At 40.9% G+C, this 15,947-nt stretch overlaps 1 protein-coding gene across 1 annotated transcript; it reads right to left on the reverse strand.

Annotated features, from left to right (window-relative positions):
- Positions 1-1,291: 1,291 nt before the first annotated feature.
- On the reverse strand, positions 1,292-13,953 carry TUBB6 (tubulin beta 6 class V). The gene is made up of 4 exons (XM_030552727.1): positions 13,753-13,953; positions 12,799-12,907; positions 11,532-11,642; positions 1,292-4,520 (listed from the first exon to the last, which is right to left on the reverse strand). Exons 1-4 carry the CDS (start codon positions 13,807-13,809, stop codon positions 3,457-3,459), a joined length of 1,341 nt encoding a protein of 446 aa, XP_030408587.1. The 5' UTR covers positions 13,810-13,953; the 3' UTR covers positions 1,292-3,456.
- Positions 13,954-15,947: the final 1,994 nt, after the last annotated feature.

A 15,947-nucleotide genomic window follows, 5' to 3' on the forward strand; every position in this document is an offset into this window, starting at 1 on the left:
CCTTACTACTGTCCAGGCTGCCTGTGTATGGCTTCATAAGCCATGGCATCAAGGGGTAGGCTGGGTCCCCCAGGATAACTACAGGCATTTCAACATCCCCAACTGTTATTTTCTGGTCTGGGAAGTAATTCCCTTGCTGCAGCCATTTAAACAGAGTAGTGTTCCTGAAGACATGAGCATCATGAACCCTCCCCGGCCATCTCACATGGATGGTGGTGAAACGTCCCTTGTAATCCGCCAATCCTTGCAGCACCATTGAAAAGTACCCCTTGCGGTTTATGTACTGGGTGCCCTGGTGCTCTGGTGCCAAGATAGGGATATGGGTTCCATCTATTGCCCCACCACAGTTAGGGAATCCCATTGCAGCACAGCCATCCACTATGACCTGCACATTTCCCAGAGTCACAACCTTTTGTAGCAGCAGTTTAATTATTGCTTTGGCTACTTGCATCACAGCAGCCCCCACAGTAGATTTTCCCACTCCAAATTGATTCCTGACTGACCGGTAGCTGTCTGGCATTGCAAGCTTCCAGAGGGCTATCGCCACTCGCTTCTCAACTGTGAGGGCTGCTCTCATCTTGGTATTCTGGTGTTACAGGGCAGAGGAAAGCAAGTCACAAAGTTCCATGAAAGTGCCCTTACGCATGCGAAAGTTTCGCAGCCACTGGGAATTGTCCCAAACCTGCAAAACTATGTGGTCCCACCAGTCTGTGCTTGTTTCCCAGGCCCATAATTGGCGTTCCATGGCTAGAACCTGCCCCATTACCAGCAGGATCCCCAAAGCGCAGGGACCCACGGTTTGAGAGACTTCTGTGTCCATGTCCTCATCACTCTCATCGCTGCGCTGCTGTAGCCGCCTCCTCCTCGCCTGGTTTTGCAGGTCCTGGTTCAGCATAGACTGCATGAGAATGCATGAGGTGTTTACAACGTCCATGACTGCTGTCTTGATCTGAGCAGGGTCCATGCTTGCTGTGCTATGGCGTCTGCCCAGTTCACCCAGGGAAAAAGGCGCGAAACGGTTGTCTGCTGCTTTCACGGAGGGAGGGGTGAGGCTGTACCCAGAACCACCCGCGATAATGTCTTTTGTCCCATCAGGCACTGGGATGTCAACCTAGAATTCTAATGGGCGGGGGAGACTGCAGGAATTATGGGATAGCTTCCCACTGTGCAATGCTCCAGAAATGGACACCAGCCTCAGTACATGGATGCACACCGCCGAATTAATGTGCTTAGTGTGGCCGCGTGCACTCGACTTTATATAATCTGTTTTAAAAAAACGGTTTCTGTAAAATCGATATAATCCCGTAGTGCAGACATACCCTTAGTTACATAGGAGAAAGAGTAGTAGCTGTAGATCATACAAGTTAGTACAGTAGCATGCACTTACTCTCTCTGGCTGTGGAGCACAAGAAGTTTGTCCACTCTTTTTCTTTAACCTAACAGCCATCACAGCCACAACGTTAGTGAACTTATTTGTCTGTGAGTCCCCTCTTTGTTTGTGTAATATTAGGTAAGTCCTCATTAGCATGTTTAGAATTTTATGTAATTCTTAGTTAACACTCAATATAGTGTTAAAACCATATTCCCCAATATACAACCTAGTATACTCAGTTTGTGATCTCCTGCTATATGTTAATTTCCTTTTGCATAATTGATCATTTCAAAGAGTATAGCCAGCTCTACAGTTGGCACTTTCTTGACCTTTTAAAGTACACCTATCCAATGTCCATGGATATCTGGGTATACACTTGTAACAGGGCCACGTGCATCTTTAAGGGATAGGAGTTAGCCAGTCCTCTTCAATTTTTCAGATCCAGCTGGGAAGGAGGTCAGGTGATGCCTATAACTGGTTGAGAATTCAGCTGCAGGTGGGAGACTGAAGGGAAGGGTATGTCCTTTCAGGCTGAGAGGGACAAGAGGAAAAGCCTCTGGGAGTATTGCCCATGATGGGTAGAGGAACTGCTTTTTGTTTTGATATTTTGCTTAAGTTTTATGTTGAAAAATAAAACTCTGCCCTGAAAAAGATTCAGGCATGGCTGCGAGGCTTCCAGATCAGCAGCTTACATGTAGTGGAGAGTGGGGGGCAGCTGATTGGCCCTGGAACTAAGGCAACAGGCAGCCCAAAGCCAGACTGGTCGCACTGACACACCACCTTTCTCAGCACTAAGTCACTTAGTACCTTGCCTTGAATTCTTCAGTCCAAGGAGTCACTATGTTGTATAGGGCATTTTAAATTTATTAAAGTTAAATTAGTACAGATTTAATATGGATAAAACTAAGTAGACAATTTTAGTTTATAACATAAGTACAGTTATTTGTCTAATTATTTTTTTTAAAGTCGGACTCCCTGAAATCAACTTAATAAATATTGTAATCTTATTAGAAGTGATGGATGTTGGGACAAAATTACATTTTTCTGGAGTATTTCTAAAGTTCTTTAAGTACTGAGTAGTACTTTGGCTCAAACAGCATTTTGGGAGAGGGAAGGAAAGAAACAGGAGGTTCCTGAAACTTTTAGAGTTTAGGTTTTCTGATTTTTTTTTTTCTTTTGGCCTTTCCCTGGAGCTCTTCCAAGTACTTGAAATAAATCAGTTTTATGGAATGTAAGGCATATGAGTTAGTTTGTACACGTGCTTCCCTTTTACTATCTTTAATATTTCTATATTCAAATCATAGGATGGATAAGCTTACACAAGTTCTGCAGTGCTGTGCATGAATTTCATATAAACATTGTGTGTGATCATTCTGGGACAAATTGGTAAAGGATTCCTGAATACATTGCTAGTGACCTTTGGTTCTCAGTTCACTTGATGTCAATATAGCACTGACTCCTGAAAACAGTCTTCTTAAGAGGATACTTGTCATTTGTATTTAGATTTGCTATTAAATGTCTGAAGTCAAATATCAGTGTCAACATTTACCATACAAAAGAGAAGAATATGATGAAATTTTTATTTATTATGATAGATTCTGCTCCTGGCAAGTAAGTACTATACATTTAGTACAGAATAACACTTCAAAGACCCATAAGATTTTTGCTGTTAGCAGCAACTGTTCACAGTTGATGAAAACAGGACAGCCCTATTTTCAAATGACTTTCCATCCCCATTCTACCTCTTGTACAACTTTTCATAGAAGACAAGTTTTGTTTATTTAAACAAATCTAGTGATCTCTGTATTTAAATTTTTAGGCCAAAATTCTAAAACTGGATGCCTAAAATTAGCCTCCTATATAAAAGTGGCATTATTTTCAGAGGTGCTGATCTTCCTCAGTTCCCACTGAAGTCAATGGAAGCTGAAGGAAACTCATCACCTCTGAGAATCAAGCTACTTTTTTTCTCTCTCTGTTTTTTGAAGAAAGGAGGATGGAGATTAAATATGGATATACAAGACTAATTTTAAAAATCCATATTTGAGAATGTTGATGTAGATTAGTGTGTGTAAGACAGAATTTTTTTATTCATTGATCTCTTCCTCATCATCTTCAAATGTTTCCTCTCCATCATTTGCCGTAGCTTCTTGGTACTGCTGGTACTCCGAAACCAGGTCATTCATGTTGCTTTCTGCTTCTGTAAATTCCATCTCATCCATCCCTTCTCCTGTAAACCAATGGAGGAAAGCCTTTCTCCTGAACATGGCAGAGAACTGCTCAGAGATCCTTTTGAAGAGCTCTTGAATAGCTGTGCTGTTGCCAATGAAGGTGGAGGCCATCTTGAGGCCACGGGGTGGGATGTCACAAACTGCCACTTTGACATTATTTGGGATCCATTCCACAAAGTAGCTGCTGTTCTTGTTTTGGATGGCCAGCATCTGCTCATCAACCTCTTTCATGGACATGGGACCTCGGAATACTGTTGCCACTGTTAAGTATCGTCCATGTCTTGGGTCACAGGCTGCCATCATGTTTTTGGCATCGAACATCTGTTGAGTGAGCTCTGGAACAGTGAGTGCTCGGTATTGCTGACTGCCTCGGGCTGTCAAAGGAGCAAACCCTGGCATGAAAAAGTGAAGGCGTGGGAATGGCACCATATTTACTGCCAGTTTTCGAAGGTCAGCATTTAGCTGGCCTGGAAAACGCAATGATGTAGTTACTCCACTCATTGTAGCGGACACCAAATGGTTTAAATCTCCATACGTCGGGGTGGTGAGCTTCAGGGTGCGGAAACAAATATCATACAAAGCTTCATTATCAATGCAGTAGGTTTCATCTGTGTTTTCAACCAGCTGGTGGACTGAGAGTGTAGCATTATAAGGCTCCACCACTGTGTCAGAGACTTTTGGAGAGGGCATGACACTAAATGTATTCATTATCCTATCAGGATATTCTTCTCGGATTTTGCTGATGAGTAGTGTTCCCATGCCAGAACCTGTTCCTCCTCCAAGGGAATGAGTGAGCTGAAATCCTTGCAAGCAATCACAGTGTTCACATTCTTTTCTTACAACATCAAGCACTGAATCTACCAGCTCTGCTCCTTCTGTATAGTGTCCTTTGGCCCAGTTATTTCCTGCACCTGTTTGTCCTGAAATAATGTAGGATAAAGGAAGAAAATATTACTGATAGAGTTTGACGGTTGGAGGCTTGATGATCTCAAATCACATACAATGAATTGTTTTACATTTGTGAGCTAGTAAACCATACTCTCTGGTCTTCCTTACAAATATGTACAGAAGAATTACTAGTGGGATTTTTTGACAATGAGCACACAAAAACATATTGTTAATTACGCTAGCTGTGATTTCTGACAGACACTGAAGAGGAAATTAGGTTTTCCAAATATTATTCCAAATATTAACGGAACTTTATCTTTAGTTACTAAGTTTAGTTGAATTTACTTCCTGACTTTCTCTCAGCTTGGATAGTGAAAATTGGCTAGTCTGTTTCATGGTCATGTCTAATAATTTCAACTTTTTAGTTCCCATTGCTGAACAATATTTGAATTGTAGACTCCACAGAGGGAATGGTATTCTTTTAAAAATAAGCTGTTTCCACTGAAAGATTTAAAAATAATAATGAATGCATTGCTTTATACTTCCCTAAATGCTTTAAAACCTAAATTCCTTTTAATGTCCTAATCTGGTGTGAATCTTGTCATTTTAATTTATATTTTGTGATCTTTAGCACAAAGGTGCCAGATTAAAAAACTCAGAAACCGAACCTCTCTATAGATCCACAGAAGAGTTGTAGCAATGGGCAGTTTTAGAGCAAGTTTCACATGTTGCTTTGCCCATTGTGCCTCATCCAGGCATCCCAGATATGGATGGCCCAATTCTAGGCATAAGAGAGTGTGTTTCAGTTTCCATGCCCATTAATTTATTTTTCATGGCCTTGTGCCTGCATCTTGTATCAGCAATGACTCCAGTGCAAAGTGAGTGCAAAACACAACTATCCTCATCTGGCAGTGGGGATGGGGGAGTTGATCAACACCCCTCACTCGTGATCTTTAGGTGTATGTGTGGCACTTTTTCACACAGGGCTGGAGACTGAGTCTGCCCCACTCTCACCCAGCAACGATGGTTCCTGTCCTGCAGGGCTTCCCATTCCAGGCATTGTGACATGCACATGGGGTCGCAGGGTGCTGTGACCCCATGTGTCATGTAGGGTTAACAATCCTCCAGGATTGCCCTGGAGTTTCCAGGAATTAAAAATTAATCTTTCATTAAAGATTGTTACGTGATGAAACCTCCAGGAATATGTCCAACCAAAATTGGCAACCCTAGTGCCATGTCACAATGCTACTCGCTCACATTTGGCTTGGCCGCACCTCTGGAGGAGTAGCCCTGACAAGCCTGAGTGAGGCTTCAACCCAGGCACCGTGTGGCAATGCCTAGAGTGGGGAGCCAGGTCCAGCCTCACAGGACAGGAGTGACTGCTGCTGGGTGAGCATGGGGCAGACCGATTGTCCAAACCCCACCCCTCCTTTGCAGCACCACGCAGGGATTAGGGTTGCAGTGCCAGGGCAGGGGGTACATTATGGGTGGTCAATGCCAGCTCGGTGGGACAAAGAAGAGGAGTGTATTCATCAATACATTGCCTCCTTGCTTGCAAAACATGGCTCTACCACCGTCTGGTAGTATTTTACACACAGGTTTCTCACTTTACACTGGTGTAAATGACTGTGTGAGATGCAGAATTAGGCCCTAGATTTTAAAATTGCAGCACTTCATAGAGAACTGGAGGTTTGAGCTTCACTTTGAAGAAACTCTCTTGTTTTGTTAAGCTGTTTTAAGAAAATTTGAGTTAAAATGTTTAATTTTGTCTTATGTTACTAGTAGCTTTCGTTTATATTCAGTGAATTTTGTCTCTGTATTTTGCCTTCTCCAAAACGGGTCTAGAAATAAAGTTGATTCTTTGCTTTAGAGGCTTTTAATACCCCTAATCCAATTTATTCCATAAACACAAAGCTAGCATCTGTTCACATTTAAAAGCTCGCTTTTTATAAAGAATATGATGCATACGCCACCAAATCATAGACACAAATCTTTTAAATTAAAGTATGTTAGTGTTTCATGTGGTTGCTGGTTTCAAGCAGGGAATACAATTTCATTCAAGGATGAAGTTGACCTTCTGAAACTGGATTTTATGCCAAGATACAAGGCTATATTTAACTTGATGTAACCAAAACTATGCGTCTTTACTTAAGTGACTGGCCTGAATCACGATGTTGGTGTGAACAGGGGCCAAAGGCCTGATCTTGCAAGTTACTGAAAATGTCTAGCAGGTACTGAGTGCCCTCAATTTTCATTAATTTCAGTAGGAGCTGAGGGAATTCAGCACCTCTCATTGCTGCTCAGCAACCTATAAGATTAGGCCTCCAACTTTTCCTCAGCTTATATTTTCTCTCTCCATGCCACATTGTCCCCTCCCATTACAATATGGATGCTATGGGAGCTCTTCCCTGTGTTGTTTGTGTTGTTCTATTAACTGGATAATAAAAGATGCTAATAGAGGACCAGGTGTTTATGCTCCTCTTACTACTTTAATGAATAGTCCCATGAACTCAGTGGGACTAGTTTTATTATTAAATGCTACTCAGCATGACTAATGGCTGCAGAATCAGACCCAGCTTCCATCTTTCACAGCTCTGCCCCACTCCTTTTCACCATCTATCCACTGTCCATGACCAGTTTTAAGCCCCAGTCCATGTGCTGTGATGCGCTGCCAAACCATCGGGTCAGCTAAACTGCTGGTTTTGGTATTGTTTAAATATCTTGTAACTTCACCATACCAATTTCAGTTTCCTTGTTCCATTACTGGTTAGCTAAGACATTGTTTTATACGCTGTTATAGCTTCCTCTCTCTTGAGAATGTGGGAAGTTCTGTATTTCCTGTCCAGCTGTGCAGACTGCAAAACAATATCTTCCCAGCACTGAATAAGATAAAAATTGTCCTTGCTCTGCTTGCGCTAACCACCCCCTGTGCGTACTGCAGCCCATCAGGCAGCATCTAACAAACAGATACTACTGTGCTGTGTAGTTTGTCGGATCCTGACAAAAGATTCTAAGTTTAGTATCTTTCTCTGAAAATTGTCCCGGTAGCAGAATATGGCTCAGAGATCGGAATAGTGATAAAACATGAATGGAAGCAAAACACAAGTAGAGAAATGGATGGGGAATGAAGCAGAAAAAGGCAAATTGCTCAGGAAAGGTAGGTGCATGTGATTTGTTCAGTACAAAGAAATTAAATAGCAAAGATTATACTTATTTTCCCTCCTTTTATGTAGATCGTTATGGGTATCTTTTCACCTTAGGAACACTTATTTTACCTCACTGAGTCAATAAATCTGTAACAATGCAGAGATATGATCTCATCAATAGGAGACTTTTTTTTTAGCTTTGAGTTAAATAATGCAAACAAATGCATGATTTTTTTCATTTAATTTTGTAATTTTAATCCTGTAAATAAATCCAAGGCAACGAAAACTGGTCTCATAAAGGATGGATAGAGGGAACAAACATAACCTACTATAAAATAAACATCTGACAGAAGGCTGTATATTTTTAAACTGCAATTGTCTGATGACAGTACTAAATCACATAAGGAAAAACAAAAAGGCTCAAGTTGTAAGAAAACATTACTTAATGTTTTACTTAAAATATTTATATTGGAGTTGACTAGTGTACAAATTGCTCTCTCTTGTGACAGAATATTAAATCTGGGGACTTTAGAAGATATTTTGTTGTATTTGAACATTCTGAATGATCAGTTTCACATTTTCATTAGATTCAATAAATTGTTATAGCTTATGACACTGTGATATGAAAATTTGCAGTTTATTAGGCTCAAGTAGATGCCCATCAGTTTACTCATACAGACTGTGGTAAATTATACTTTACCACCAAACACAATTGTGTTAGATCCTACTGGTCAAACACAGAGCCTACTATCAACGTTGTGGAACAATTTCCACTGTAAGACCCAGTTTTCAGTTGCTTATAACTTTGCCAAACTGTAACTGTTTGGGCTGAAATTTTCCATACTGGATGTCTGCCCCAGGCTGAATTATTTTTGCAACATTTCAGCCAACATTGTACAGCCATTTCTGAGAATGAGGCTAGGGGAAAATACATTATTTTGCCCGTGTTAAAAAAAATTCTTGCGATCTTTTCTTTGAACAGCTCTAGTGCTCCCATGCTTTGACTGTGGGGTGGCCTTTGTCTCAGGATTTCACTTTTTGCTATCCTCATGAAACTCTGCCCACATTTGGCCAGGGTATAAGCCTTTGAAAAAAGTCAGTTTGCATATGCTCAGAGATTTATTTAATTTTTAGCAGCTAAAATATCTGAAAATTCCATCCTCACTGAACATGCTCAAATCTCTCTCAGCTCCTAGTACTGACCATATTGTGCATGTGTCATCTCCAGAGAGCAAATGAGCATGTTCCAGCCCTGTGGTGTAACCCTCCCTGTAATGAGCATATTCCAGCCCTGTGCTGTAACTCCCCCAGGCACAGTGGGAGCAGGCATCAGAACTGATAGGGCACCTGTCTCTCCTGTGCACACGCAGGTACTTGTGCACTCTCACACCCCCCACTGGCAGCTTGGAGGAGGACACTGATTCAAACACGAAGGGGACAAACACTGGACTAGGGAGAGGGAAAGGAATACATTGGAACAAGGAGCCTGCTGAAACTGGGACTGCGAGGGGAGGGGAGAGAGGGACTGACTGGAACCTGGGGGGAGTGGCTAAACTGGGATTTACACTGGTTGGGCAGAGAGGCTAGGACTAGTTTGAGAAGGAGACCAGGAGCTGGGGAAGGAGGTGAGGAGACTGGGAGACAGTGAGGGGAAATGGGGCGGGGAGGGCTGAGGGATGATAACACTGAGATTAGATAAGGAACTTGGGGGAGGCCGGGTGACCGGGACTGGCTGGACAAGGAGACTGGGACTAAGAACCAGCGGGGGAGAGGAGAAAGAGCTACCAACAAGCTGGTGTGGGGGGCAGGGGACTGGGAATGGCTAGTCAAAGAGACTGAAGCAAGGAGAAGGAGAGAGATTTACTGGAGAGAAGAGGATTGAGATTGGATGAGGAACCTGGGAAGGGAAATTAGTCTTCTCATCCCAGTCCAATGCTATAGCCAGCAAACTTGCTGCCTCATATGAACGAGGAATTATTTTCCTTGTGCTTATTCATATTTTAGGCCAATAAGCTTGTTAATGTAAACTTTTACTCCCACTGACTTCAGTGGAAATTTTGGTTGTGCAAGGAATGCAGGATCAGGCCCGACATGCACAGAGAAATCTAAGGCATTTGATGCACTTTAACTGACCTACTCTTGCATTTTGATGTGCTACAGCTATAAGTTCTGATTAAAAAAAAAAAAAAGCAAAAAGCTGAGTTTATGAACAAACCTCTCCCTATAACTATGGGTCTGAGATACAGCAAATACAGAATCACCAGCCTCTGCCACAGAATCCTTTGTGAGATATAAGATAATAAATAAAGAGATGGGGGGGGACCTTTATTGACTTTTGACACGGTAGATTTCCGTTTCCATTTCCGTTCTAAGGCACCCATTCACCAGATTTGTAGGACAGTGCCTGATGCTGGCATTAGGCCCAGCATGGGACACCAACTGATCACATGCTTTTAGCTCATTGTTAGTTTAGCAGGAAGAGAGTATAATGTGGTAGAGGGCTGTTCAAGAAGTTTTTAATTTATTTTGCTGTGTTTTGAGATGGTTCCAAGCCGCAAAGTTCTGATTCAGACTTTTCAGAAGTGTAGGTGACTTCATTTTCATGGGTTTGGTTTGGCCCACTATTGAAAAAGGGAGCAGTTGTGAAGTCTGGGTTCAGAAACAAAGTTTTCCAAAGTTTCAGGTTGTTTGGAACTGTGGTTTTGGTTCAGACCCACCTCTGCTTACTATAAATTTCAAAGCATTTTAGAGGAACACACACTCCCTTTACCTCAATTGCCAGGAAGTTTAATGTCTGGAAAGGGAATGAGGATACTGTTACAAAAGCAGTTAAACATTTAAAGGTCTTTGAAAGTGTATAGCTTATTCCCCTGCTCGGTTGCAAAGTTTTGGGGTTTGTTTCGTTTCCTGCTACCAGCCTAATATTTATCTTTCCCATGCTTATGTTTGACACCTTCCGTATGTTGACACAACACACCAATTTGTATGTTGCAGCCTAACAATAATTTGGGGAATAGTTTTGTGGTTAAGGCATAGAGCTGAGAGCTAGGAGATAGTGGTTCTACTGATAGGTCTGCCTGGACACTTAACTTACAGATGCTTGAGTTTCCTCATCTGTAAAATGGGTGTGATAATACTCTTTAACTTGAAAGGGGGTATTGTGAGGTTTAATTCACTAGGGTTTCAAAGTGCTTGGTGAATCTCAGATGGAAGGTGCTACAGAAATATAAAGTTGAAAACATTCTTACTCGATGGAATCTCCCTGTTTGCTTTCAGAGCGACAGTTCTGTTTGGTTTTGAGCTGGTTTCTTATTTTACTAGGAAAAAAAAACGACTACACCAGCATGCAGTTGCACGTAATCTGCTTTGCACACAGTTTTTCTTCCATTTCTGACTATACTGCTCACTGACCTACTGAAAAAGTAAGAAATTCCATGGTCAGTGAAGAATTTAATGCCCATGGAATTTATATAAAACTATGGCTCCAACTAATAGTGGAATTTGTGAGAGAGAGCAGTTCCCTTTTTCCCTCTGCAGAATTTTCCTTTTAATAGAAGTACAGGAACCCTGTAAGTTCAATTAATATAGCACAATTTAGAGTATCAGAAAGTCATGGGAAACTTTTAGTATGTTTGTGTAATTCAGAAAATTGTCAATGTAATTAATAGAGCAATGTTTGACCCTCTTTTGGATTTTTGTTTTGATTTGGTTTTTTTTGACAGCTGATATTTGGATAATTGAACAACTACCAAACTTATTTTTACTAACGGCTGCTTACAGCTGTTTAAATTAAAAAATGTAAGTTCTTCTGTCCCCTCTATCCCAAAGTACATTTTGACAGTTAATTTCTTGGTAATTGAGCACATGTTTTAAAAGGAAAACATGATATCCACATACCAAAGATGAAATTATCAGGTCGAAACAGTTGACCAAACGGACCAGATCTCACACTGTCCATGGTTCCTGGCTCCAAGTCCACTAAGACTGCTCTGGGTACATATTTCTGTGCTACAATAAAAATTAAAGATATCCTTAGTATACTGAAATAGGCTAAGTTCCTTCTATTATATTTCTTAATATATGAACAAATTATATGTCATAGTATGTAACATTCTTAGCTTGCTCATGTATCCTGATACAACTTGTATTCCTATATAGGTGTCTCAAACATTATAGGAAAAAATCACTTCTGGTTTAGCAGCTGACTTAAAATTCTTTGTTTTTTTGCCAGTCATCTATCTAAATTACGTTTTAAAAACTGTTCTTCTACCAGTTGATATCCATATTTCCAATTATCTGGGAAAATATAGGTTACATGTTCTTGGTAAACAGTTTATCATATATTACATGATTAGAGGATCTTTTATTCAAATAATCCCCAGATATTTTATAAATGTAAAGAACCACTTGCATCCACCACTGAAATGGAGCCACTTCTGGGAGGTGGAAAACAGCAGCTGTTTAACAGCACACATCATCACTATACAGTACAACAGTTAATAACAGGAAGTGAAAAATGTTTTACCCAATTGTAACTGTAGGGGGAATTTAAGTAGAAAGAATTACCCGATCTGGAATTTGTCCAGAACAATACACTCCCACAATTTGCAAAAAGTGCCAGGGATCTTGAATGTGCACAAGTGATCCGGATATCGGTTTTACAACCCATAGGGAGGAAACCTCTTCAGCAGCACAGTGCCCACTAATACTGGGGTATTGATTCCCAGCATTCGGGGAACACTGCCATCTTAGTGAGTCACCACCACTTCCCAAACCTCCTGAGGCCTAACCTTTCTTAGCTTTCTAACTCATAGTCAGTGTACTCTGGGGACAAGCTCATATTATAAACTGCTTAGTGGTGTCAGATGATCACGTTTACATGACTTAATCATATATTCACAAGCAAAACTCCTAGCAAACAAAAAATAAATTCAGAGCTGTTTGCACCATTTCCTTCCTGCTGCCTAGAGAGAGGGAATCACAGCAGATGTTGGGATGGGTGGTTGATTGGAAGACAATGCATACATGTCTAATCAAGTTTTGTAGCTGAAGCTATGAGTAAACCTTTGCTTTCTTCATCATTTTAACATGCCTCCTCTCCCAGTTAGGGAATATCACTCTCCTCGCCCCTCCTAACCTCCTCCGGCGGCGGCAGCACACTTACAGGATGATTCATTATAGTAGACATTGATTCTCTCCAGCTGCAGTGCTGAGTCACCAGCGTAGCCTCCTGTTGGGTCGATGCCATGTTCATCACTGATCACTTCCCAAAACTTAGGGAGGAACAGAAAAAGGGAGAGAAACTTGGTTAAAGGAAGAAGTGAGCAGATCTGTTCTCACCAAAAAAAAACACCCAGCCCTGTGTTCCTTCTTTTACCAACGTCAAAATAATCCAAACCCACCCACATTGGGCAGGGACTGGGAAGCCCTTGGAGGCATGCCTTGCCCTAACAGCTGCCGGATTCTTGGCATGTCTGAGAGCTGCTTCTCTGAGCCCCGCCCTGCCCCTGACCTGACCAGCAGAGAGGAGATGGGGTGGGGTTGGAGAGAGACAAAAGCCTGGCAGCAGATCTACCCCAGGGTTTAAAACCAAACACAATCAACGGTTAACATCACAAACTGTTTGCAGGGCTATTTTACTGGTTGTTGCTTTTGTTTTTGCTGCTTTTCTTTCTTTGATCCACTACTCCATTTTTTTTTAATTTAAATTTAATTTTTTTTTTGGCTATTGCTTGTAGTTTTTCAAAAGCCTTTTATGGTCACATGAAGGAGGCAACTTTTGCTGGTTTTCCAGCTCTCTGGTCTGTTTTCACTGACCCCGAGAGAAGTCAGAGTCCAAACTTTTTGTTGTGAGAAAAACACTCCCTCTAAAGGGCCATAGATATCAGAGGAAAATCTACTCATCCCAGAATTTCTCAAGATAAAAACATCCTAAAGCAATGACACGCTTTGCTGCTTTGCAGAACTTTTCGTTGTGCTGCTGAAGGACTTAAAAAGCAGCTGTGGTACCATTGTACAACAAAACACATTATCTTCAAAAACAACTACATTTCCTTACATGCAGTTCTTAGGAAGTAATAAGTGAGGATACTATTTAGAGGAGGAAAAGATCTCTTACCTTAGTTCCAATTTGGTTTCCACACTGGCCAGCCTGGATGTGGACTATTTCCCTCATTGTGATACTTAACAAATCTCTCTCTCACTCTCACTCACAGACTCTTTGCAGAGTTCAGCTGTGTGCAGTGCGCCTCTGGCTCAATGAGTGTTTTATTGGCTCTTGGACTGTGATCTTCCCTCCCAGCTCAGCTCACTGTGCAACTTTACTGCAAAAATAGCCAGCTCAGGCTGAGCAACTGGCTTTGGCCAGCCTCCACTGGGGCTGGAGCTCTGTGTGAATGGCATTTCATCTCATCTTTCATTTCTGGTCCAGAATGATGTCAAGAGGCCAAGAGTGGAACAGGCTAACATTAACCATTTGGGAGCATGCATTTTCCTTACTCAAAAGTGTCCATTTATAATAGACAAGATAAATAAAATACCAAAGTAACAATAATTTATGGACATAATCATCACATCAAAATTGAACACAAGTGACTGTACTTTACTGAGAGCAGGTTAAATAGCTTTTTCCCCCCAAGTTTGGTGGCTGCATTTTCATAATACTTTTTTTAAATGTTAGCATTAGATAAGTAGGGAAATAATTAATTGCTCTCGCGTTGTGTGATTAGTATCTTAGCACATACCTGCATGTTTGACATTTAAAATAGAAGTCCCAAATATTTCTCGCATGGAGTCAGTTCACTCTGACACAAACCCACATTTTGCTTTTAATCTTAACAATAGTTTGCAGCTATCAGGTTAGTTAGTGTCACAACACCCCTGTGAAAGAAGTGCTCTCCAGTTTTACATGGAAGGAAACCATTGTCTTCATGGGGATATTTGCATGAGGAGGGGTTTGCAACATCAGGCCTTAAGTGTCAGGGCTAGGATTGGTACCACATCCTGTGTTCAGACCGCTCAACCATACACCACTTATAACAATCATAATCTTGCAAATCTATACTTATTTTTATATCACTGTTGTGGTTAGAAGCCCTAGTCATGGACCAAGACCCTATTGTGCTAGGCACTGTACAAAGAGAACAAAAAGGGCTAACAATCTAAGACAAGAGACTACAGATAGATTAGTGAGTGCAAGGCAACTTTGAGGCAATATTGGCCAGCATGATGGCCACCTTTAATCCAGATAGTGCAGGAGCAGGATTTTATAATGTCTCATAAGAATTAAAGTATAATTTAATTTCATCCTGTGAGCCACCCTTTTTGAATAGCAGAAAGGAATGGCAGACCAAAACAATCCTTGTAACTAATTATAGTCACCTTTTTGTTTTAGGATAAGTTGTAATGTCTACTATGGTTTCCTATATGTATTACAAATTAGGCACTCTAGTTAAATATACATTTATTTGTTTTAAGGTTTTAGTAAGTAAGACAGGATCTTGTATTGTATCTATATTAAGTAAATTTAAAAAATGTTAAGGGCCTGAAGCCCCAATGTAAATTGTTTTAATTATAATAATTAGCAGGGCTTAATTTACAATGCATTCTGCTACATATACAATACTGAAGTCTGTATAACTTTAAAGGTTTCTGTAAAAAATTGTTTGTGTAAATAAGGAATGCATGCATCAGAAAAAGATAAGGTGTAAAAGCCATCACAAATGTCCAGATGGTCGTAAAAAATCTTAAAAAGACCAGGAAACAATCAGAAAACATCCATTGTGCCTGATGCTAAACATGTTAGCAGCACTGACAACCTCAGAGGTAAGGCAGGCATCCCCAAATGCAAGATGATAAATAGGAAATAACAATGGAAATCCCAACAATAACCGTCAAATAATACCACCACTTAAGGACTAATAATTACAGGATAACATTGCAACTGATCCTGCACTCCGCTTACCCCATCTTCCATAGGGCAGGGGGGACACATCAGTGCTCAGGACGGAGAGAGCTTGCAGCAGCTGGTCTCAGCAAGCTGATCTAATTAACAAGGCAGTGTACTTATAGAGGAAATGCACATAAACTTGAGTTTATGCATTGAACTTAGCTATGAGAGAGCTGGGTTCAATTCCCAGATGAGTGACAGGTTTCATGTATGATCTTGGGAAAGTGACTTACTTTACCCTGTCCCTCAGTTCCCTGTCTGTAAAATGGTAATAATGTTCCTCTATATCAGAGGAGTGTTCTGAAGATAAAATCCATTAATGATTATGAGTACAGTGACTCCTCACTTAAAGTCATCCTGGTTAA

Source organism: Gopherus evgoodei, chromosome 2 (genome assembly GCF_007399415.2).
Source record: "Gopherus evgoodei ecotype Sinaloan lineage chromosome 2, rGopEvg1_v1.p, whole genome shotgun sequence".
In the NCBI taxonomy this organism is placed as follows: domain Eukaryota; kingdom Metazoa; phylum Chordata; order Testudines; family Testudinidae; genus Gopherus; species Gopherus evgoodei.

Excerpts from the sequence above, each read along its gene's own strand:
- TUBB6 (XM_030552727.1), bottom strand. The coding sequence starts at position 13,809 with ATGAGGGAAATAGTCCACATCCAGGCTGGCCAGTGTGGAAACCAAATT. Across the intron at positions 12,908-13,752 it reads GAAACCAAATTGGAACTAAG|TTTTGGGAAGTGATCAGTGA; the intron begins GTAAGAGATCTT and ends TTCCTCCCTAAG. Across the intron at positions 4,521-11,531 it reads ACCTGATAATTTCATCTTTG|GACAAACAGGTGCAGGAAAT; the intron begins GTATGTGGATAT and ends ACATTATTTCAG.